Raw genomic sequence first — 26,486 nt, forward strand, 5'->3', positions numbered from 1 at the left:
ACTGATCATCTGTCAGATGTTTCTACAACTTGATTGGAGTCTACCTGTGGTAAGTTCAGTTGATTGGGCATGATTTGGAAACGCACACACCTGTCTGACACCCGTCTATATCCACAGCTGACAGAGCATGTCAGAGCACAAACCAAACCATGTCCAAGGAATTGTTTGTAGACCTCTGAGACTGGATTGTGTTGAGGCACAGGTCTTGGGAAGGTTACAGAAAGATTCCTGGACCACTGAACGTGCCAATGACCAATGGCTTCATCCCTGCCTCTGATTCTGCATTTGGTTCCAGGTTAGACAATGATAACAGTTCACACCTTATTATCAAGCTCTAATGTTTAGGTTCAGTAAGTTCATTGAGATGCAGTGAAAAGGTCGTTAGTCACTGAATGAAATCTCATATTATAATAAGGGTAACTTGAATAAAGTAATTGGTTTTTAACAAATTTGTTTGCCTCCTGTAGCAAAACTCAAAAACTCAAAATGTCCTTTTGGGTTTTCTTTTGGTTTTTGCAGAAACCTGTAAATCCAGCACTTTGGACCAGACTTAGACATTAATGCAACCTGCTGTTGTTGCATTAATGCTCAGGTAACTGACTGGAGCTAGCTCTGAAGATCTGAAAGGATGAGTGATAACGTCGTATCAGCTGAGTCATCAGTCACACGATACTTGAATATGAGAAGTTCGTGTTCAGCTCATGGTGTGATAGGTAAGGACATTAAGTTACATTAGCTGTTGCCTTGCTCAGTTTATGATGAATGTGTGTATTTGCTATAATGCTGCAAACAGATGCAATGATTAAAACTAATTTTATCTGATTTAATATGTACAACAACCTTATGATGAGATTATTGTTACTTAGTTATCAACCTAACTAAGTAAGATAAATGTAACTAGGAATACAAAAAAGGTATGAAAGAAGAAACAGCCGCCCCGTGCGTCCGTTCATATGATCTATTTTGAAGTTTGGGCAGAACCTGAATAAATCATGTTAAACTTAAGAGTAACAAAGTCACTAAAGCAGCAAGTGGAAACATTACGATTCAAAATGAAACACTGAACAAAGTGATTAGGAACAACAACCCAACAAACGTCAGGACGCTTTGCTGATTCAAAACATCAGACATAAAACAACAATCAGACCACACACGGTGCTCCAAAACTATATACGTATAAATATGGAATAATATTAAAATAATATCCAAAATCATTAAACAAAACACTAATAACTAAATAACTAATAAAAAATAAAATCAGTAGGGGGCATCAAAACACAACAGGAACACAATGACAAAAAGAAAATGCAAAAGAAGAACACAGGACAGCAAAAACCTGAATGTAGGTAATGAAACGACAGGACAGGATAAGAAAGAAAAAATACAAACAAGACAGAAAAGAAAATATAGAAGAAGGTCAGAGAGGAAACGATGAAAAACTAACATTAGGACAAAAAAGAAAGTGACAAAGAGGAAGAACCAAAAACAGGGAAGACGACGTGTTAGGACAGCAAAAATATGTTTGATACAGAAGAAATTCATGAAATACATAAGACATTACTTAAAGGGCCTTAACATGGAAAAATACGGGAAATAATTAAGACAAGCTGAGGAGGAAGAGACGGGATCAGAGAGAGCAATCATGATGATGGGAAACAACCAAAGAGGAAACACTGAATTAAAACGAAGAAGACACACGAGCAACAGAGAGAGGACAAAACAGGAGAAATTATGGAGACGCACAGCAAAGCAAACCCCAACAGTTAAACACGTTTAATGCAGTGGCCAGAAACCCGTGTGATGACCTGCCAGCTGACAGCATGACCTCGCTGTGGAGCTCCTCTCTGCCAATCCTATAAAAGGTACTATTTTATTTTTGTTCGTGTGCTCATGTATGCGCACAAAAAACAAAAGAGAAAGCATTTTGGAAAGCTTGCACACACACACACACACTGCTCACCTGGAGGTGGTGGGTGGGAGTGGGAGGATGGGGTCTGTGTTTAGCTGTGGGCCCTGCAGACAGGCCGATCAAAGGCTCCTCAGTCTTTGTCTGCTAACGTTGAATAGACAATAGTAAAGAGGGCTCACTTTGATTTCAGCTCACTTTTATTGATCACAGAAGAGCAGGGATTGAAATATGAGAGACAACCCTGAACTGGATTCTTCTTTAGCTATTGATTATATCCAGAACAGACGGCATTTCACGGTGATCCAAGTTTTTATTTTATCCCCTTTTTCTTTCTTTCTTTTGAACCATGAAAACGTGTGTCTGGCTCCTTGCCTGTCTTTCAGGTGCAGCTTGTGATACATTTTTTTTTACCAGACAATGCCTTGTCTTAAGTCTCATTTTCTAACTACTTCTCAAAGTTGACATTCAAACCTTAACTAGGATGTGCTGACAGAGCCTCAGACTCCCTGTGTGCTCTCTCATCCATCCTAACTGCCTTCTTAGCAACCTTTAAACTGCAGTTTTAGGCAGAAGCTTTGTTTCCATAACTTCAGAGGCGGTACAGTCGGTGTACACAGGAGGCAGGGAACCAAGCACAGGGGGTGGAAGAGCTGGCTGCTGCACAGAAAGGACCGTGGGAACATGGAAACACAGCATGGCCAGGTACATCAACCCCTCCCTTTTTCCTTTTAACAGCACACAGTCATGTGGAGCTCTTGTCCCTTGCGTATAGGACCTAAACACATCTTAGCTTTGTCAAAAACACTCCTGAGAAGCAGACTGCGTGCCCTAAATCTGAGACCACCAATCATTTTACTGTCCCAGTCGTTACTGTTATGAGGCGAGATACAGAAATGTCTGTAAGCTCAAGTTGTGTGCACGTGCGTGTTGGCTTTAATTTTGCTTTGTTGTTAATAAAAGCAGTTCACTACCACAGTAATGAGAGGGGAAGTGCAGTATTATAAAATGCTGCATGAGTTATAGGTCTGAACAGTTATAATGTGACAGATGAGTTTACAGAGAGCAACTCAACTTTGATCTTTTGTTCAGAAACAGATTTAAGCAACCTATTTAGCTGTGTCCTATTTATTATAAAAAAAAAATTAAAAAAAATGACAAAGGATGAACTGAAGCTCTGCCATCACGTAATGTCGCATACTGCTGTTTCTGATGTCATTTAGAAAAAAAAAAAAAAAAAAAAAAAAAGATTTAAGCAACCACCTGTTTTTAAGTAAAGTGCTTAAAGGTCTTATGATAAGATAAGATATTAGTCTTTATTATTAAGCAGCAAAACTTTCCTTTTTCAAACAGACTCTTCAGGGCTGTCTAAGTTGAGCTGACAGATTTGATTAGTGGAGGACAGCTAATATTTTGGCTAGAGTAGTTATTTTATCGGGGCTGAGCACATGTGCATGTGGCCACTATTTGGAAGAATGGCATACAATTAAATATTGTAGACGTAGGAAAACATAAAGCCTGTGAGCTGATCACTGCAGGCCCTGACATGATTCAGACCTACTGGCTAAAGAAGCTAACTGTAGAGTCCCAAGAGGCCAAAGGCCTGTACCAAAACTGGGCTCAGGTGCTGAACCAAGTGTGGAGATGGCTGTTAGCTTCACACAAGCTTTCTTCATTTTTGCACCGAAACATAAATGGCGTGGGAAACGTGACAGCGTGGACACAAAACACAGCAATGAGACAGACGTGAGATTCATGTTTAAGGAATCTAGCATGGAGGTCTAAGGCAAGCACAAGGCGAGGCTGGTGCAAGATGCTAGCAGGCAAGGCATACATGGAACGCCATAACCAAGTGGCCGGCATAGTGTACAGGAACATCTGTGCCGAGTATAACCTGGAAGTCCCGAGGTCACAATGGGAGATGCCCCCAAGGGTGGTGGAGAATGACCGAGCTAAGATCCTGTGGGACTTCCAGATACAGACGGACAAAATGGTGGTGGCTAACCAACTGGACATAGTGGTGGTAGACAAACAGAAGAAGACGGCCGTAGTGATCGATGTAGCGGTTCCCAATGACAGCAATATCAGGAAGAAGGAACACGAGAAGCTGGAGAAATACCAAGGGCTCAGAGAAGAGCTCGAGAGGATGTGGAGGGTGAAGGTAACGGTGGTCCCCGTGGTAATCGGAGCACTAGGTGCGGTGACTCCCAAGCTAGGCGAGTGGCTCCAGCAGATCCCGGGAACAACATCGGAGATCTCTGTCCAGAAGAGCGCAGTCCTGGGAACAGCTAAGATACTGCGCAGGACCCTCAAGCTCCCAGGCCTCTGGTAGAGGACCCGAGCTGGAAGATTGAAGACCGCCTGCAGGGGCGAGTGGGGATTAAAAATAAGGATATCTATCTACTTAAATATCTACTTAAAAAATATTTTACATATTCTTGATTTCTCTCATGTTTACATTTGCTTTGAGTATTTAGTGTCTTAGGTCTCATTCTTAGTTCACAGTTGGTTTCGTTTTATTGATCATTGTTTCTTCCTCCTCCATCAAATTCTCTCTGTTTAGTTTATTCGTGTGTTTGTAGTATTCATGTTTAGTTTTTGCACTTCTGCTTAATTTGTTTGTTTGTTGTTTGCTTTTAGCTTTGCTTCATGATCTTCACGTCTCCCCTTGTGGCATTTCATCATCTCCATGTGTTGCCCAGCTCCAGTGCGCTCTAGTGTGTGTCTGTCCCTCATGTACATATCAGGCTACATTAGCAGTTCTGTATTTCCTCATTAGGTCCCCTCCTCCACACAAACATGCAGAGCGTGATTTCTACTTCCTATTTGACACCAATAAGTAACCATAGAGGAAGTAAGTCTTTAAAAATCGATAGCCGTGTGTGTGTGAGAGTGTGTGTGTGTGTGTGTGTGTGTGTGTGTGTGTGTGTGTGTGTGTGTGTGTGTGTGTGTGTGTGTGCGCGAGCGAGTTTGTGTGCATTTTCTACATCTTACACACCCCTTACCACCTATAAATTGTCCCTCTGGTTTCTTTTGACCATGTTTAGAATTTTTGAGTTTAAGTTAAGCTTCTGAGTTTTGCTCAGTGGTTTTTTATAACCCTCCTGTAGAGCAGCTGGATGGGCGATAGAGATGCAATGCATGCCTTTCAGGACCCCCCGTTGAGTTTAGTGGGTCACTTGGCTTATTATTTTGGCTCAGCTAACTCCAGGCTGCCTGGGCCTCCTCTGTGCTGGCTTGATGGATGCATGTTTACAGACGTGCAAAAGTCGTTCTAAATATGAATGAAACCTGTGTAAAGTTACTGAAGTTCAAACGTATTTTTAAAATGAGGAACATGACTGTGCTGCTGTTGCTGCCTGTGAGACCATCTTGTGATTTTTCTCTTCTTAAAAGTCACCAAACATGCACAAAAAATATTGATAATCCAGACTTTAAAAAAACTATTTGGGCTGCGTTCAGCCCAAATCAGTGCCCACCAAACAGCTACATATTTCTGCAAACAGGGCTCACTTGCAAACAATGTAAGATTATTATATTTTTATAACTACTTTCTATAATAAACATGATGCATACAAACCTGAATATAAAATACTATGAAAACGTGATGTGTTATATGTTCTAGTTAATGTGTGTAATCCTTCCTGTTTTTCTGAATCTTATAATAAACAAGGTCATGATCTGCACGCTCACAGGAACCGAAGCCTTTTAGAGCAGGTTTGACAGCAGTACTTCCTCTGTCATCTCTGCAGTAATATTTCATTATAGAAATTCTGAAAAACAAGTCGTCAGATGAATGTAAAGGTTTGAGTTTGTGTTTTACTAATTAATGTTCTAATAATCTAATGGTAGATTAAATACATTTCCTGCAGGTGTTATCATTGTGTTTTCTTGCAGGACTCTTTGATGACTCGTTGGTTTCTCTAAGGCCTTTTGGTCTTTTAGGCCCACTCATATGTTTCTAAATGAGTCACTAGTTGAAGTGTAGTAAGAACTTTTCACCACAAGATGGACTTAAGGATGCATGGATTTGGGATGTATGGCAAACAGCTAGGATACAAACTGAATACTTTTCCAGTCACTACACCTGAACTGCAGAGCCACGTTCTATCAACCCATATATTTTGAAGCAAAAGTCTCCTTGAGGCTGGAATCACAGGTGAAAAAGAAATAACCAAATAACTTGCAGGTTGTGCAAAGTGCTGCAGCGAGGCTTTTGACAAAATCCTCCAAGTACTCACATGTCACACCGTTGTTATCTCAGTTACACTGGCTTCCTGTTAAATTTAGAGTCAATTTTAAGATCCTGGTCTTGACCTACAGAGCTGTGCACGGTCTGGCACCTGCCTACATCTTTGATCTGCTACAGCCTGATGTCCCCAGCAGGTCTTTGAGGTCATCTGATCAGGGCTTACTTGCTATAAAAAATACTAAGAGGAGGACTAAGGGTGATAGAGTTTTTGCCACTGTGGCCCCGAGACTGTGGAACTCTCTCCCCCAAACATTAAGAACTGTGGACTCAGCAGCTGTTTTTAAAAAACAACTCAAAACTCATCTTTTTAAAACTGCTTTTGGTTAAAGTTTTGCCTGTTTTATTTTCTTTTTAAATCTTTTTATGACTTGTAATCTTATGTACAGCACTTTGTGATTCTGTCTTGAAAGGTGCTATATAAATAAAAATTTATTTATTTATTTATATTAATTCCATATATTTACTTTTGTGTGTTTTTACTGTGTTCAGGGCTCCATGGGAGAAATCTCTGGAGTTTATTACACGGAGAAGGCCAGTGCCCATCCCCACTGCTCCCTGGCCAGTCCTGTACATCCCAGTTTGATGGGTGGAATAGAGGGAACCTATATAACCTATGAGGGGTGGGAGGGAGGTAGAAATGGGATGCAAGGAGGAAAGAGACCATAAACACTCTGCTAAGCTAATAAGCTCAAGCACAGCAAACATTAACATAGTGGCAGAAAAGAAGAAAGTGGCCTCTGGAACAAGTGACACAATATTTTAGCTGTGAGGAAAAAAGAGAACGTGTAATTTGTAAATGGTGACCAGGCCGTGCTTTGGGAGTTTTTGTAAAGCTAAAGTTCGGTGCAAAATATCATGAAAGGACACAAAACCTGCCATCTACAATCCAGTTTTGAGATCCTCCCCAGACGCCTTAACGCCACTCACATCCTGGGCCATCTGACCTCAGGAAATCACATGATAAGGTGGGGCCAGGTTTCACAATGAGCTCACCCGAAACTCTGGCTGATTGGGACCCACGCCCAGTTTCCCACCTTGGCTCATGTGATTAGAGGATCATCAGGGGTCCTTTTGTCCCTCTGTGGGGGGAAACTCCCACTGGGTTTAAATCTGGGACTCTCCACCATTTGACCTTAGAACTGAAGAAGCTTCTAGGATGAGAGGTGAAACGTCTTCAAGTAACTTAAAGAAGTCCAGACGCTTTTCTTTGCAAGCTCCTTTGACTACGATGACCTGGATGACTGAGAACCTTCACATAGACACAAACCCTTTGTTAACTGCTACTACTTACTGGCATTTGTTTCAAAGCCTAATATGGCAAAATAGTGGTTTTGTTTTTTCACCCTCCATACTAAGAGGAAATAAAGCATCTTTGTGGTGTGTGAATAATTTTCAGTGGTTTCCACACATTTGTACATCAACTGCTGAACATGACAGACCTCTGCAGCCCCAGGACCCTGCTGTTCTGGGCTGGGATCATCGCTTCGGCCAGCTGTAAGTAAATTTTCATTATTTCAAATTCAGACCTGATGCAGAATGTTGTAGAGGAAGAAAAGAGATGCTTTTCATAATGTTTTAACAGTTAATGTTGAGTAGTTGCCTTATTCTTCATTCGTCAACATTCGCCATCCTTCCCATTTGCATAGTTTATCTAAAAAAATATTTTACAGTATAATATGGCTAAAACACACACACACACCGTTATATATATAACTGTAATCATCTGCAAGCCTCGGAGAAAACATGAATACCTAAATATTTTATATTTCCAGCACTGGGGTAGAGGAAGAATTATAGAAGCAGCAATTCATCAGAAAACTGTGGATTTTAACAGTTTATCAAATAATCTGAAACTTGAGAAAGCTTCTTCAGTGAGGGTGGTTTGTGAATGCTGGAGAAAAAGTAACATGTTATCCGCATAAATGGGAAATAGCCTGTATTTGTAAAGCACTTTACTTGGTCCCTATGGACCCCAAAGCGCTTTACACTACATTCAGTCATCCACACATTCACAGCCACCCTGGGGCGCACTGACAGAGGCGAAGCTGCCGGACACTGGCGCCACCGGGCCCTCTGACCACCACCAGTAGGCAACGGGTGAAGTGTCTTGCCCAAGGACACAACGACCGAGACTGTCCAAGCCGGGTTTGAACCGGTAACCTTCCGATTACAAGACGAACTGCCAACTCTTGAGCCACGATCGCCCCATGAAGATGATTTCATGTTCCACATTGTTCCATTTTACGCCCTTACAGGGACGGATCTCGGGAAATTTTCTTAGGGTGGCAAAGGAATCAAATGGGGGGGCAAAATCAAAGCGTATTTTTCCAAACATATGCAGGTGGTTACATATGGTTAAAATGTTTCAAATGCAGTAAGTACACACGTTTTTCATATAAATATAGTCTGTAACTTAATTATTTTCTGTAGCCCACATAGTTAAACACTTTACTTACATAAAACAGTTTTGATGTTATGTACTGTACAGCCTGTATAATAAATAAATATGTAGCCCAATAAGTATAAAATCCAGAAAACTACACAACATGGGGCGCTTCATTTACAAACACAGGTCTAACTTAAGTTTCACACTTTTTGTTAGAAAATAATCAAATTGTTAAATGTTTAAATTACACAAAATGTCAGAAATCTGCACCGTCATGAACAAAAACTGAAACCTAATTTTTCACGATTTGTTAGATTAACCCTCTGAGGTCCAAAATATAACTGGTCATCTTTGACTCCTTTTGATTTTAAGTTTGTATTTCACCCTCAAGTTGTTTCATTTTATTTTTTCCTGCCTTGTTTGGCATCATTCCTTTCAGCTCAACCTCACGTGTCTGAGTTCAGTTGATTTTTCATTGACATACTGTATTAATATTACTGATCTGAAATCACACAAAAAACTTAAAATCCTAGTAGTAGTTTTCTTACTGTAAAAAAAAAAAAACACAGACATGTTGAGTAATTTTTTTTTATACCTGCAAATATAGTTGTACATTTTGAAAACTTATGCACGCATTTTGTAAATATATACAACTATTTATCTAAAAATGCAGCCAATACACCTGCTGTCCTTTATTTTGTGCAACCATTTAAAAATATTACTAAAACTAAAATGAGAGAACAATCAGGTGTCCAATAAGATGCCGCACAAATGATGTGTGTCAGTAAGAAAAGAAAAGTTTGTCCACCAGAAGACAGAGGAGAAGAGGCAGGGATAAACCTGCAGGCCTGACAGCAGGTGTATCACTCCGCTGGGTTTCTACCTGGTGACAGTGTTTACAATGCAATGTGCCTTTGTGACATTCATTAGCAGATGGGCAGTAACGCATCACAAGTAACGTGTTACTGTAATCCGATTACTTTTTTCAAGTAACGAGTAAAGTAAGGGATTACTATTGCAAAAAAGGTACTTAGATTACCGTTACTTTCCCGTAAGCATGCTGCGTTACTAAAACCGCGACGTTGGTGACAACAGCTGTGTGCAGATCAACAATGGATAATATATCGAGTGCGGGAGAGAGTATGAGCGTGCAGCGTTTAAAGCCTGGAAGTACTGACCTTACTTTGAGTTTGATTCCATAAAAAGTGACAAAAACATTAGTGTCCGCTGTGCGTGGGAAGAAAACTTCTTTTTACAGAGAAAAAAACCCTAAACTTCCAACAAGCACCGAGTAGCTACGACGTAATGGGAAACTCACAGAGAAACTCGCGGATTCTTCCACTGACCGCGGCACACCTGCACCAGGGTAAACCTCCGCCTACCCCACTCCTGCTTTACAGGTGAAAATAGAGCAACAGGACCGCTGAGTCTTTGACTTTATTTATTTTCTGCTGTGTTTTACTTGCATCTATTTGAAAGACTGAGTGTAAACACAAAAAATATTTTATTTTATATGCTGGAATGTGCAGAAAATAGGTTTAAATGTTAAACTAATTTCTTCCCGTCAGAGAATGTTGCATATAATTAAATTTTTGCTTGATGCATAAAGTTAAAAGATTAAAACTAATAAAACAAGTTTTAAAAAGAGACTTTTTTTCATTTGATTACATTTTATATAATGTGTAGCGGCAACCTTTGGTCCGTTTTTGCCGCTTGTGCAGGACGTAAAGTTTCTGACTCGTGCTTTTCTTGAATCGCTTATTTGCCTTTCAGTAGCAAAAATGAGGCGAAGGTAAAAAGGGCAAAACATTTATTCTCCATACAAACTGAAAAATACAAACAAATGCTTCTGATGGGAGCTCCGTCTACATTCCCTTTATGTTACAACGAAAACAACATTAAACGGCGACGGTCAGAAAACTGTTGCTCCACGTCCTGCCTAACCTTTCCTCCCCCCCACATGTGGGCAAAATACACACCCCCTTTACGACATCTATCAACACTTTACAACAACACAAAAGACTAACAAAGCAGGATTACTTTATGGAGCGCAGCATATTACATTATAACATAAAATGATCAAGATCATAACTAGAAACTCAAAGATCATAACAAATACTTAAATATGGCCTGAACTGTTTAAGCTCCAACATAATGGATGAGGCAGAAAGTAGAATTGGGCTGACAGATCTATCACTTCATCACCTATTCAGGTTGTAAATCATGCTTTTAAAAGGAACTAAGTAACTAATTACTTTTGAAAATAAGTAATCAGTAATTAGTTACTGATTACTTTTTCCAAGTAACTTGACCAACACTGTTCATTAGTGCCCTCACTGACACACAAAACAAAAATCCACGACTACACGACAGACTGTACACTCCACGCTAAACGTCACAAATCTCCCACTTCTAAAAACTCGCTCGCTCGTTCTGTCTCGCCGCCATTACCGTCACTCCCAAAACTTTCCCGCCTTCCTAAACAACCAAATCCCACGTGGTGACTTTTTTTAAAATTGGTCGATGTGGTGCATTTTGCCACGCATAGGAAAGAGGTGGCTCCCCCCCCCCCCCCCTTTCATTACTGTTTTCACGCTGTCCTTAGAAAATGCTTAAAAAAACCAACAAAAAACATGATGACAGCATTTAGAAAAAAGCATGGCTTATATATTTTTTTTATCATAACTCTCGATTTACTGGCCTGTAATTAAAATTTTAAAACTTTGAAGTCCGAACTTTCAACAGACTGAAAGACTCAGCGTGGCTGCAGCTTGTTGCTGTGTCAGCTTAAATCAGTCATGTGATTTGGAGGTGCAGCGTGTCCGTGGACCACAGAGGGCTGATAACACTCACTTTCATTCCATTTCCAGAGCGCAACAACCAACCACCTGTATGAAATCTGAAATTTCCATGGTGTTGTTCAAAATGTGGTCTGGCACAATCCGCCCCTGCGCCCTTAATCACTACATCCTGTCTAATTGCTGCTTCTAGTGGTTCTATAAAAATTGCAAACAGTGGGGAGGAGAGTGGGCATCCCTGCCCGATGCCCCTCTGGAGACAGAAGATGTTTGGTCATTTGTCTTGACACATCCTTCCAGTTCGGGTCGTCTATCGGAGGCCTCGGAGCTTGAGGGTCCTGTGCAGCATCTTTGCTGCCTGCTTGGGTGTTGTTCCTGGGATCTGCTGGAGACATTCGCCCAGATTGAGGGTCACTGCACCGAGCCCTCTGATAACCACTGGGACCATTGTTGCTGCTCCAGCTCCTCTCTTACATAGTGGTATTTCTTCAGCTTCTCATGTTCCCTCTTCCTGACTTTGCTGTCATTCAGTATCACTGCAAACGTTTCCTCTGCTTGACCACCACTATTATGTTTGTCTGTATGTCGAACAGGATCTTAGCTCCCTCTTGACCACTGTAGGGGGCGTATTGCATCTTGACCTCATGACTTCCATAGACCATACTTCTTAGGTAAGGTAAATATTTTGTAAGGTAACCAGAAATTAACGTTCTTAGCTAAGACAAGCAGTTGGCTCTCAGGGAAAGCCATGTTCGCTACTTATTCTGTGCACATTAATGAATTTACCCAGACTAAAGAAATCACCCTGAGCTTGAATGTAGATTAAAGTCATTGCTGTAGTTCAGACATTAGCTCTCCTGCTCTGACTGAACTAAACTGAGGGATGTTCAGAGCTTCAACTGAAGATGAGGAACTGAAGCAACTTATATGAGAAACAGAAAAGTCACGGCTGCTCAGTCACTTACTAACGTTACAGTTACTTTTAAGGCTGGACTCTCCTTCAGGTCCTGTGCACAACTAATTGTTAAATATGTGCAAACAGCAGCATGTTTTAATCTTCACATCTGACAGTGGACAGTAACACCTTTTCCTTTTCTTTTTAAAGTTGCACTTCAATATCTCGCCATGACAGATTTAAGCTGATTCACTGAGGATTAAAAATAACTCTCGCGGTATTCCTGCCTGTGCAATCACTTTGTTTCTAGCTGATATCTCAGTTTGTTACTAACACAGTTGATGTCTACAAAATAAAAGAAACAGGGTTAAATTTGCAAAGACTAATATTTATGTACTGGAACCAAGTCAAAATGTATGTTTAATCTTTCACTGATGTTAGTGTGTATGCGTTTAATTATTTAATTATTTATTCCATTTAAAAAGCACCAACGACTCAAATGTATCTATCGAACAGACGCGTATAAAATTAAAGACAAAAAGTCAAAGACATTAACAATTTATGTAACTGTAACTATATATGAGCATTAATAGAAGTCAGTTTAGTGTTTAGGAAAGCTGTTGGTCTCAGACCTCTGTTTCAAACACTTTTTAAAGGTCATAAAAAGACTTAAATTCAGTGTTTAAAACAGAGGCTTCATGACGAGGGCGTGACATTTTCTAGACCAGTGGTTCTCAAACTGCGGTACGCGTACCACTAGTGTTACTTGGGCTCTCTCTGGTGGTATCCAGGAAATCTCCAAATTTTTTTTAAGATTAAATAATACACCATTGTGGAGGTATGCAAAGGAGACATGAGAGTTCCCGAGGTTCTTCTGGGAGCCGAAGTCGACCGCAAAACATGTCCCCAAGCGTGAGTCCTCTATGAAGAGCAGCCTTTCCTTATCGCCAGCAGTCGCGGCCGCTACAGAGCACTGACGGGCCCGTTTCCCTGGGCCTTAAAACTGCAAAGGTGGCAGGGTGCTGTCACGCTGATGGTAAAAACACAGCTCTTTTCCACCATGCCACGATCCCAGCCACCATCGATGAGTCGGAGGCTCGGGGGAGAATAGGTGGGGGCACGGGAGATGCCGTCGGTGAGTCGGGAACTATCGCCTGGATGCCGAAGCTCCTGGTAGCCAGCAGAATGCGATCCGCTTCTTCGGTGAGTGGTAATCCTTCGCGGCCAGCAGCGAGGAGGGAAGATGTAAGAGAAGAAGAATCCGCCGTCATCCGGTCCTAGCAAGGACCGCGTGCTCTCCGTGAGCCCAAGAGCAACACCATCAACCAGGCCCGAGAGAGAGAGGAGTTTCTCTGCGTCAGAGAGGGAGTAGCGCCGCAGCAGCAGCGCCCTGAGAGCGGGGCATTTCCCTTGGGTGGAGGGATCCTGGAGGAGGGTCATCACATGGCGGGTGGACAGCGGATCCAACACATGATGGTATTTCATGTCGTCGGATGAAATGCACCTGTTTGCGTACGTGCCGTCAGGTTTAATCATTGGCTGTTTGGTGAATCGGGGAAGTCGATTTCAATTTTTTAAACCCAGGCCTACTAATCTCAGTCTCTCGCTGGACCTGCTCCTGTGGTGGCCAGCACATGATGGAGTGAGTAGGAGCTGTTGTCCAGCATCGTCCTTGTCAATTGTCTTGGACATCTGCCTCTCCAACACCACCTTAAGGGAGTTCAGCTCCATCCCCACAATGTTATTGACCTTGCAGGTCAGTTTATTGAGTCTGTTGGCATCTGCGACCCTCATCCTCATAGAGTGCAGTGGTGTTTTTAACCCAGTCCAGTTCATTATCAGAGTGTACTCTGTGGTATTTTTGGTTCTCCACCATGTCCACATAGACCCCCTGGATTCAAACAGGGGTCACTGGTTTCCTGCTCCTCCTAAAGTCTGCAATTCTTTGATCTTTGTCACACTGACAAAGGAGTCGACCACAGCCCGGTGCTTTGTCTCATCACCATCAGTGATGCATCCAACCACGGCTCATGACTACAGGTACACGACTGATCACTGTTACAGTGACTGTAATAAGAGGAGTCTCCCTGGTTTTAGTTCAGACTCTCAGCCAATGAGCTGAATAGATTTTATTTGAGATTCAATGATAATTAAATTTTTAGAAACACATTTGATTTCTTAAAAGAGAGCACCTCACGGGGATTTATTATTGTGTATTGTTTAATTCACTGTAAATAAATGCACTGCATTATTCGCACAAAGTTTCGCATTTTGGGTCCTCCTTCCCCACACACCCACGGTCTGCCACGCAGACCATGACAAAAATAAAACTCAATCTGTCTCTGGCCATGGTGTATAGGTTTAGCCTACTCTTATGCTTGTGTCTCTACGCATCTGTCCAGGAAATGTATCAATATGATGTGCGCACGTTATGTATTTCGTTGCCACAAATGCCTAATTCGTTGCCACGTTATACCCAATTTGTGCCCACTAATTAGCATTTCGTGCGCACGTTATACCTATTTCGTGCCCTTGAAATAATATTTTGTGGCCACAATTTATTTATTTTTTGGAGCATGTCATCAGAGGGGCTCCGTAGGTTCCAGAGGTATGGAGAAAAAAATCAATTATTTCTCTATTTGCTAAGACCACAAAACCTACTGTCGCTCTAACATCCTTAGTGATGAAGTCCTTTGAAAAACGTATCAGGAAGGAGATCCTGCAGCAAGTAGAGAAGCTTATCGACCCTCTACAATTTGCAAACAGGCCTTGTAGAGGTGTGGATGATGCAGTGGTCACTCTGTTGAATTTCCTTTATCGTCATCTTGATGGCGCCAAAGCTCATGCTCGGCTCTTATTTATTGATTTTTCTTCAGCTTTTAATTCTATCCAGCCACATCTTTTAGTTGATAAGCTTCTTAACCAGTTTAAACTTGATTTTAATCTCGTTGGTTGGATTTTAGACTTTTTACCTGACAGATCTCAGTGTGTGAGAGGAAACGGCTGTTTTTCCAAACAGCTGAACTCTTCTACTGGCTCACCACAAGGTTGTTGTCTCTCTCCTCTACAGTATATTTTGTACACTAATGACTGTCGCAGCACACAGGCCAACAGGCCAACAGGCATTTCATTAAATACGCAGATGACACAGTCATTGTAAGCTTCCTTCATGGTGAAGAGGATTCCCATGGGCCTGTTGGGGATGAGTTTGTTTCGTGGAGTGATCAGTCCTTCTTAATGATCAACACCTTGAAAACCAAGGACATGGTTATTGACTTCAGGAAGTCATCCCCCCATCCTGCACTAACAGTGGTAAATGTGCAGCCATTGAACTGGTGGACAGTTATAAGTATTTGGGGGTTGTTCTTGATTAGACTCTGTCCTTTGAGTCACATCTTGCTACAGTGAAAAAGGTTCAGCAAAAACTGTTTAAGGAGGTTGAGAGGTTTTAATGTTTCATCTGAAATGATGACTCCTTTTTATAAAAGTTTCATTGAATCTGTTTTAACCTTCTGTATCATTGCCTGGTACGGTAATATGTCCTTGAATAATAAGACCAGACTTAACAACCTGGTGGCTGGTCAGATTTCAGGGAGGTCTCGGGTCCAGCTTGTGGACTTTTATAACAGGCAGGTGCTGAGGAAGGCAACCTCTGTCCTGTTGTGTTCAGATCATCGTCTCTTTAATGATTTTCAACTGCTTCCATCAGGTCGTTGTTATAAGTGCCTGCAGTGAAGACAAAGAGACATAGACTGTCTTTGGCACCTGCTGCTATTATCATGGTTAATAACACTAAACCACAAGTGTTGCTGCCATTGCACACGGCACCTTTTTAATGATAAAATGTAGGTTGTTTTCTCGGGGCTTATATTCTTTTTTGTGTGTATGTGATGTGTTTGTTTGTTTGTGTTTTTTTACATTTCTGTATGGACATACTGCAAATCTATTTCTCGTTAGACACAATAAAGTTACCGTTGACCACTGTCAGTAGGGTGGTGAGCACGCCCTGCAGTGTCAGATTTGTTAAAAACAAAACAATTCAACTCATTGACTCTGTCCTCACCGCCCCCACCTCTGTGGTGTTGGATGGCATGGCTGTCTTCATGCAGCTCCACACCTCTCGTGCTGTAGTTGTCCTTAGCCGCTCTGATCTTGCCCTTTTATAATGCCGGATGCATCCATGATTTGATGAAACACATCAAGCTACACTCTCGATATTCCCTCTGACACCATGCTAGCGCTGTTAGCTCCTCCATCTTTCTTGCTAGCAACCGAATGTTTTCTTTTATATTAGATGGGAGACACAGTTTGTACCTCCTTCTTTCTTTAAACCTCCCCTGTCTCGTCGTCTCCCTCTACATCCACGCTGTGCTTCTCCAGATTTCAGCTGGTAGGTCCGTGAGACTGGCCGACAAGCTGGCGGACATCAGGCAATCAGCTGACCTCTGGAGTAAACAGTGCGTGTGGTGTGTAGCTCCTGAGCCGCCATCCCAAGTAACAGCTCTGTGGCAACAAGGAGAACCAAAACTCTCTCGATCCACATGTTTGAAAAGAAAGAATTATTGTTTTTGCAAAATGTATAAAATTTCTTGTTGCTTGTGTTCATTTCATCATAACATGAAATCCTTATTTTCATATAGTGGCTGTTTTGCACGGCTGATTTTCCATCAGGAAAGTGTAATCACATTTTATATGTGATCAAGCATTTTCCAAATCATTTTTACCCTCTATGAAGCTGAATGAAAAAAGATTAACATGCTGTATAAGTCTAATTATATCTGTGAAGGTTCTCAGTCATCCAGGTCATCGTAGTCAAAGGAGACGCAGACGCTTTTCTTTGCAAGCTCCTTTGACCAAGTCTAATTATAATTAGAGTGGTTCATCTTATTCACTAATCTACGGAGCCCCGCAGGGGACATGGGAGAAAAAAAAATTGGGGAGAAAAAAAAAAATTAGGGAGAAAAAAAAAATTAAGACGGACTTTTGCGAGATCTCGCAAAACTCCAACAATGGCGGCAGCTACTTAGTTGTAATATTACTCTTTCTGGGTCACAAAATACACTTTTAAGATATTTTGAGGCGTGAATGTAGTTGTGTAAACGTCAGATACCTGCTCGGTTTACAAGACATCACATATTTGCAAAAGTGCTCCGACGTTTTTGGAGATCTGACACCCACTAGCTCGAAGCTAACGGGAGGTCGAGACCTACTACAGCCGGGAGGAACACCGCTTTCCCGGCACATCGTGCCTCGACCTCCCGCTCGGCTTCGAGCTGGCGGCCTCCGAAGAATGCGGCTAAAACTTTTGCGAGATCTCGCAAAAGTCCGTCTTAATTTTTTTTTTCTCCCATGTCCCCTGCGGGGCTCCGTACTAATCTCATCTTATACAATAAACTGTCAAAGTTTATCCTCACATAGATGTTTTTAAGCTGCGGTTTGCTTTCTGATATAGCAACTGTGGCTCTTTGTCACAGTGTCATAGCAACCAGGTTACACAGCAGCGATACCTCATCCACACGATGCTGGGTAACAAAGTTCACCCTGCTGTGTTCAACAGAGGGATGTGTAAAACTATTTAGTAATCACTGGTTGTTTATGTGTTTTGTTTTCTTTTTCCTGCAAATACAATAAATTATTTAATCACAATCAAACTGATTTACACTTTTTTTCTCTTTTAATTACAGCTCAAACCACCACAAGTGAGTACCATTATACTTTATCATGTTATTGAATCTCTATAGTCGTTCACTTCTCGTAGTCATCATGACAAATATTTAGTAATCACTCATTGTTTGTGTTTTTGTTTGTTTGTGTTTTCCTGCATACACAGTGAATGTTTTCATGACCAAAACACTAATTCTGACATTCTTGTCTCTTGTAATTCCAGATGACAACAAACGTGAGTTCCAATATATTTATGATGTTATTCAGTTTATAACATTTACTTCTTATTATGTTGTTTTCAGACTTGTTTAATTCCAGTTGTCCCCCTGCTGTGCTTCCTGATGTAGCATGCATCTCCCTCAGCCTCATGTGTAAATGTACACAGTCCTCAAACACTTACTATGAAATGACAGACATGTGTCTTCTTACTTAAACTGATGAACAGAAGCTTCGATCTGGGTCATCTGTGTCAGACAGAATTTAAACGCAAACACCAAAAACAAAAAACAGTTATGTTTTTGCAAAATGTGTAAAATGTATTGTTCTTTGTCTTCATTTAATCATAGGTTTACTGTGAAAAAGGTGAAATCCTTGTTTTCATATAGCAGCTGTTTTGCATAGATAATTTTCCATGAATGGGTAATCACATATACAGTGGGGTAAAACAGTATTTAGTCAGCCACCGATTGTGCAAGTTCCCCCACCTAAAATGATGACAGAGGTCAGTAATTTGCACCAGAGGTACACTTCAACTGTGAGAGACAGAATGTGAAAAAATAAAATCCATGAATCCACATGGTAGGATTTGTAAAGAATTTATTGGTAAATCAGGGTGGAAAATAAGTATTTGGTCAATAACAAAAATACAACTCAATACTTTGTAACATAACCTTTGTTGGCAATAACAGAGGTCAAACGTTTACTATAGGTCTTTACCAGGTTTGCACACACAGTAGCTGGTATTTTGGCCCATTCCTCCATGCAGATCTTCTCGAGAGCAGTGATGTTTTGGGGCTGTCGCCGAGCAACACGGACTTTCAACTCCCGCCACAGATTTTCTATGGGGTTGAGGTCTGGAGACTGGCTAGGCCACTCCAGGACTTTCAAATGCTTCTTACGGAGCCACTCCTTTGTTGCCCGGGCGGTGTGTTTTGGATCATTGTCATGTTGGAAGACCCAGCCTCGTTTCATCTTCAAAGTTCTCACTGATGGAAGGAGGTTTTGGCTCAAAATCTCACGATACATGGCCCCATTCATTCTGTCCTTAACACGGATCAGTCGTCCTGTCCCCTTGGCAGAAAAACAGCCCCATAGCATGATGTTTCCACCCCCATGCTTCACAGTAGGTATGGTGTTCTTGGGATGCAACTCAGTATTCTTCTTCCTCCAAACACGACGAGTTGAGTTTATACCAAAAAGTTCTACTTTGGTTTCATCTGACCACATGACATTCTCCCAATCCTCTGCTGTATCATCCATGTGCTCTCTGGCAAACTTCAGACGGGCCTGGACATGCACTGGCTTCAGCAGCGGAACACGTCTGGCACTGCGGGATTTGATTCCCTGCCGTTGTAGTGTGTTACTGATGGTGACCTTTGTTACTTTGGTCCCAGCTCTCTGCAGGTCATTCACCAGGTCCCCCCGTGTGGTTCTGGGATCTTTGCTCACCGTTCTCATGATCATTTTGACCCCACGGGATGAGATCTTGCGTGGAGCCCCAGATCGTGGGAGATTATCAGTGGTCTTGTATGTCTTCCATTTTCTGATGATTGCTCCCACAGTTGATTTTTTCACACCAAGCTGCTTGCCTATTGTAGATTCACTCTTCCCAGTCTGGTGCAGGTCTACAATACTTTTCCTGGTGTCCTTCGAAAGCTCTTTGGTCTTGGCCATGGCGGAGTTTGGAGTCTGACTGTTTGAGGCTGTGGACAGGTGTCTTTTATACAGATGATGAGTTCAAACAGGTGCCATTCATACAGGTAACGAGTGGGGGACAGAAAAGCTTCTTACAGAAGACGTTACAGGTCTGTGAGAGCCAGAGATTTTCCTTGTTTGAGGTGACCAAATACTTATTTTCCACCCTGATTTACGAATAAATTCTTTACAAATCCTACCATGTGAATTCATGGATTTTTTTTCACATTCTGTCTCTCACAGTTGAAGTGTACCTCTGGTGCAAATTACTGACCTCTGTCATCATTTTAAGTGGGGGAACTTGCACAATCGGTGGCTGACTAAATACTTTTTTGCCCCACTGTATGTGATGACGTATTTTCCAAATCATTTTTACCCTCTGTGAAGCTGAATGAAAGCAAATTAACATGCTGTATACCAGCGGTCTCCAGTCGCTCTGTGGTCCGGGTCGTTTGGTACCGGGCTGCGTGATTTGAGGCTCTTGGGCAGGCTCTGTTTGCTCATATTATAATGAACTATATTTATGTGTAATAATTCATAGCTTTGCACATAATGTATCTGTTCCATACTTTCTTCCCGAAGTCCCTGTACGTTAAATTTGACTTTAGATTCCTTGTAATTTAATTTAGATGCATTTGAGTTCAAGTTCAGTGAGTCTGGACAAATCAGAGCAGCAGCTCTCTGTTGTGAGGATTTAGATCCAATTTGCATGAAAGTAACATGTAACATGAAGTCACTGATTATCCAACACAACAGTTAGTCTTTTATTGTCTATAAAAACTTATCATTGATCCATCTTACTCTTATCCTTAGATCATTTTCTTTGTGTTTTGTAAACAATAATTAGTATTAATAGGACTATATTTAATTTGCTAGCATAGGAAATGGGATAGCAGTGACAAGTAGCACAGCATCTTTCTAACAACATGAAACACGACTGTTAGAGTGAAAATGTTACAGTGAGAACATTTTACATTTGCTACAGTTACAGCAAACATCTTTACGTCATGCTGATTTCTTTTTCTTGGAATGAAAATTGTTTCAGCCTCCTCACCTCCACGCACGGCTACAAATGCTACAGTAGCCACTTCAACAGCCTCCTCCTCACCTCCACGCATTTCCACCAGTCCTACAGTAGCCACGTCGTCTGACGTCTCACCTCCACGCATGACCACATATCCCATAGTAGCCACTTCAACAGCCTCACTTCCACGCACGACCACAAATGCTACAGTAGCCACGTTGTCTGACTCCTCACCTTCATCCATGGCCCCAAATGCTACAGTAGTTAGTCCATCAGTGAATTCAACTGCCATGTCTGGTAATGTATTCAGAGTTTATAGTTTCATGGATTATTGGCACAGCTGTGTGATAAAATGCTACATTTGTAGTTTAGCATCGTGTCAGGTACAACCAGTCTGCTAGCTGTTAGGTATTTCTGCCTGAAGTTGACCTCCAGCCTGCTCTCACACAGCAACCAGAGCTCCTCCTGCAAGCACCTCAAATGAGACCTCACTCACACCCACTCCACCCAGCAACTCATCTGACTCTCAGGCCTCACCTACAGGCACCACAGTGACAGCTACCACTGAAGGTTGGCCGTTTCTTTATTATACAGGCCTGTGATGACATTGATGTGAATATAAGCAAAGAACACGGCGCTGCTGAGTTACAAGTACCTGTAAGGTGCTCTGAGCTGTTGTACATTCATGCTGCATAATCACAAACTAATAATTTTGTTCTTTTCTGATCTCATTTGAATGCATCGTTTCAGCCACCGAGACGACTCCTGAGCCTCCAAAGTGTGAGTGTCAGTTTAAAGATAATATGTCGTCTGCTTTCAAACACTAGTGATGCTGTCGAGCGTTTCTTACTTAGTGAAAGTTTATTTTTCTATCGAGTGTAAAGATTGTGTTTTAGTTTTAGCCAACGCTGGACTGTGGTCAACATCTGCATGAACAAACTGACTGAGATGAAACATTTCAGCAGCTGATTGATGTTCATGAACAAAATGTAACAATCGATTTGATTTCGTGCTCAGGTTCCTACACTGTCACACCCATCGAGTTTGGACTGCAGATTAATGTGATGAACTTCACCCCTGGTGACTACAACATCAGTATTACTGAAGGAGGTCGACGAGTGATTGAAGAGAGGGTCGACTCTACTCAACACAACATCCAACGCCTGAAGCCCTGTACTGAATATGAGCATCAAGTTTTATACAATTATGGCAATAAAATAATCAAGTGTACCTCCACTGGAAATAAAGCTGAAACAAAAGAAATGAGTGAGTACAAATAATTCATGATTTTTTGTGTTTTGCCTTCTTGTAGTTTAACAAACTTAATATCAAATATATTTGTGCATCATTTGTGTGTTTCAGGTGAGACGGACATTACAGGGCAAAGCAGCATAAATGGATGTGTTTGTTACCAGAGTAACTGGGACATCAGCTCTTCAATATCAGCACCAAATGTAACTTCAGCTGATCAGTGCAGCAGTGGCAGTAAAAGCTTCTGTGTCAAACACAGAGACATCTGCTCTGATTATGAAATAACCTTCACTTCAGGAAACTGTTCTTCATTTAACATCACCACAAACATCATTGTTGGTTTGTACAAAACATTATGCCTTGAATTGAAATTCATATTCTTTAGAACTGATTTAATGTTTAATGCTTTTCTCTTTTTAATTTTTTCCTCAGATTTATATAATTCAAGTGAAATTGAACTGAGTGGTTCCACTGGACTTCCTGCAGTGATACAGCCAACGTTACCAAAGATCAAAGAGTGTAAACATATCACAGTGTATTACACTTGTTCAGGTAAGTGAAACATCCGCTTCATGGATCAATTTTTATTTTGAATATAAAACCAAAGATGAACTGCTGCATGCACCGAGTTATAAAAATGATGTCGTCTTTGTTTCTCCTCAGAAAAAGACAAACCTGGTCAAACGAACAAACCGCTGTCCGAGCTGGAGCCCTTCACCGAAACTACAGCTGTACTGGTCTGATCTCAAAAAACAATATCAGCACGGATAAGACAACTCCACCCGTCCACCTTAACACTGACTGTGGTGTGTTGATATTTAACTTACCTCAGAGGGATGAAGCTTTTCCTCCTCAGATAGTTTGAAGTGCCACAAACTAACAGCTGCTGCACTGTTACTGTTTGTTTCAACAGATCTTACAATAAACTTGGAGAATAAAAAAACCAATACTTCCATTAAACTGAGCTGGAAAACAACCAGTCAGAAATGTAATGGTGTCCTTCACACCCTTCGCAATTTTTCATATGACTGCAGTTGTTCTTCCAATGAGAAAACAGGTAAGTCCAATAATAATAATTTAAATTCACTTAAATTTTTATAACTATTTTAGATTAAAATTTATTTGTTTCGTGTTTTTGGTTTGTTTATTTTTTAAAAACATCAACTTAATTGATAATTTACATATACAGAATATTTATTTTGTTCTTAAGGTAACTACTTGGCAATATAACATCGATTTAATTTTTGTACATAATTATAACTAAACACATGAAGTATGATCCAAAATAACGATATGTCACTGCATTCTTATCTTATACTCAGATCTCCAACCTGTTATGTTCAGTCTGCTGCTCATGTCGTTGTCGTGTTTACTAAAGCCAGCAGGTCAAAGTCACCTGAAGTCTCTTTAGCTGGACCTGCTGATTTAAACCACAAAGAGTTCATGAACATTATGTTACAGGAATCACAGGAATCCCAAAGCCTCAGTCTGACGGAGGAACGTGTGATTTTACTGGACTCGAAGCATTCACTGATTATACCTGTGGAGTCCAACCCAAATACAACAGCAAGACGGTTTCCAATAAAAGGGAAGTTGCACTGAGAACTGCCCCTGGAGGTAAGTTACCAAACTAAATATTCAGAATTACACTTCATAACAAAGCTGAACCTTTAATTGATCAAAATCAAACTTTGTTTAGCTTTATTTTTATTAATATCCTTCTAAAACACAACATGAAGACTTTGGTGGTGAACAGCAGAAAATAAAGTTACAAAATGATGTTTTCATGAAGAAGAATAAACTCGAGCTCATTTATTTTAGTGAAAGATTGGAAACAAATGTGTTTTTCAGTGTGACAGTCCTGATCATAATTAATGTGATTTAGATATATTTTAAGATAAATGCCATGAAACAGAGAGCATCCCTCATATCAACTAAATCCGACTCTCTGAAACTTTACAGTGAACATTAAAACATGCTGAGTCATCAGTGAAGAAACGTGACAGTAATTATGACGTTCAGTCGTTTAAGCAGCGCTGACTCAGACTCTTGTTCTCTGGGACTTATAGAAATGTGTTTGTTAATTTTCTTTACTCGTTCATATTATTCTGGAGGGAAAATGTGTTTAATGATAAGAGATAACTGAAGTTCATTCACATGTTTTCTGTTTTTTAAAGTTACATATCTGTACATTAAATGTAAGCTGGGCTCCATGAAAACAAAATGATAAATTAATTCTTCAATAATTAATAATTAATTTCTATTATGAATCGTTTTAACATTGCAAACATAAACATGTTTACTTTCACATGTTTTGTCTCGTTGCTGATGGACATAAAAATGAATCTTAAAACTATGATCCCTGTTTTCATTTCCTTACAGAACCCGACGGGCCGTCTACAGTGACTGTAACTGTGCCGGAGAATAATGTGATTAAAGTAGAGTGTAAGCGTGGAGACAAGATTAGAGGACCAGACAACTATAGAAGATTCATAGCACGTCTTCATCCTGGTGGTGAAAACAAACTACAGAATGAAACAGTTTGTGAGTTTGAATTCAAGGATCTGAGCTACTCTACAGCATACAGAGTGGAGGTTTGTATCATCCTACTTTTAAGTATATGATTATTTTATGGCTGCTTTATTTTAATGGTGTCATTTCTTATGAATGAACATCTGAAACATCTGTATTTATAGGTGACTGTTTTCAACGGATACTTTGAAAGCCAACCGGGCAGAGGAACAGCTGATACTCGCTGTAAGTATGGATTCAATGACACAGTTTGTTGGATAAATCAGTTCACACACACACACACACACACACACACACAGGTGTCTGTTTTTAACAGACAAGTTGAAAGTGAAGCCAAAGCCAGCACTCGCTGTACTGTTCACACAATGAAATAAAGTATAAATATCTTTACTCTGCTGGGTAACATGACTTCTTTGTATCTTGAATATTAAAGCCACTGTTTGATATTGTTTGAACCTGTTTTCAGACAATGACAAAGCTGTCATTGGTTTTTTGATCTTCCTCATATCCGCCGCTCTGCTTCTGGCGGCCTGCGTGTGCTACAGGAAGCTCAGAAAGCGTAGGAGGTAAAGGCCACGCATCCAACATCGTTAGTTTATATTCATCTGTTATCAGTGATAAAACTGTTTGTTGTAAATGAATTTCAATTTATTATAGATGACATTTATCTATGGTGATAATTATGTTCTGTTTTCACACAGTAGGATGTTAACTGTTAAGTAAATCTTCTCTCCACAGTGACGAGGATGAAAATGTGGCCTCAGAAGCAAGTATGTAGACATTCAGCTGCTGTTACCATGAACTATGTAAATGTTAATACTTTGCTACATTGTTACTATTTGTAGTTGTAAAGAGTCTTATATTGGTTTAGAATTTTTTAATTATTTTGTATTTATTTTATAATTTTGTCCTTCTGTTTTAAATCCTCTTTACCTTCATTTAGTTTCAGGAGTTGTTTTGCTTTCAGTCTCGTTTTTATTGATTAAAATATTTAGTTTGAATTTAGTTTTTAGTTTTTAGTTGTTATTTTTCTCTTTTTAATTATTACACAGATTTAGGAAATATAGGCTAAATAATTTGATATTTCCATAAAAACACAACCCTTTGTGAAAGCACGTCACTCACATAAATCTAAATGTCACAAGTCTTAAAGCATCTGTACCAAAGCCTCGTCAGGTTTGTTGTGTTTCGCCAAAACTACAAAGACTCAAACTGAGACTATTTCCTGTAAACCAAAGGATTCCAACTCGTCCTCGAGAGCTGCTGTCCTGCAGCTTTTAGATGCATCCTTGTTCCAACACATCTGCATCCAATGAATGGTTTGTTATCAGGCTTTTGCCAAACTTGATGACATGCTGAACAGATAATCCATCCATCTGATTGAGCTGTGTTGGAGCAGGGATGCATCTGAAAGCTGCAGGACAGCAGCTCCCGAGTTGGACATCCCTGCTGTAGGCATTCACTTTATTTTAAATGGTTTCAACAGGTCACAACATTATTTTGTTGGTTTAATTTTGCAGATATTTTTTTAACTGGCTAACTAAAATGTTTCATCATACCTAGTAATTTTATTAGTTTAGTTTTAGTTACTGTAAGTATAATAAAACTGGTTGCAGCAGAAGTTATGTTTCATAATCATGCTGTGGTTTGATGCTTTGTCATGTTTATTGTTGTTTCCTTTGTCTTATCACAGTTTACATGAACACACGACCTCCTGGGTGGCGTCAGAAAGAAGCTCAGTAACCAAGAACATCTCGGAGCATCAAACTAAATCTCCATAAATTCTTTATCTTTAGTATTTACGTTGTTCAGTCTTCATTTGGTCATTTTTCCATTTTAGCAATAAAAAAATATTTTGTTTACA

The 26,486-nt window shown here is 40.5% G+C and overlaps 1 protein-coding gene across 1 annotated transcript; it reads left to right on the plus strand.

The window, feature by feature from the left end:
* On the plus strand, positions 1–26,486 carry LOC113008698 (receptor-type tyrosine-protein phosphatase C-like). The gene is made up of 18 exons (XM_026146314.1): positions 1–49; positions 118–295; positions 520–713; positions 17,922–17,936; positions 18,125–18,136; positions 20,861–21,136; positions 21,290–21,409; positions 21,590–21,619; positions 21,857–22,105; positions 22,202–22,433; positions 22,754–22,896; positions 23,004–23,147; positions 23,552–23,707; positions 24,473–24,684; positions 24,787–24,847; positions 25,089–25,188; positions 25,361–25,392; positions 26,316–26,486. The coding sequence occupies exons 3-18, from the start codon at positions 629–631 to the stop codon at positions 26,363–26,365; spliced, it is 1,917 nt and encodes a 638-aa protein (XP_026002099.1). The 5' UTR covers positions 1–49; positions 118–295; positions 520–628; the 3' UTR covers positions 26,366–26,486.

The sequence above is a fragment of the Astatotilapia calliptera genome, chromosome 17, assembly GCF_900246225.1.
Source record: "Astatotilapia calliptera chromosome 17, fAstCal1.2, whole genome shotgun sequence".
Lineage (NCBI taxonomy): Eukaryota > Metazoa > Chordata > Actinopteri > Cichliformes > Cichlidae > Astatotilapia > Astatotilapia calliptera.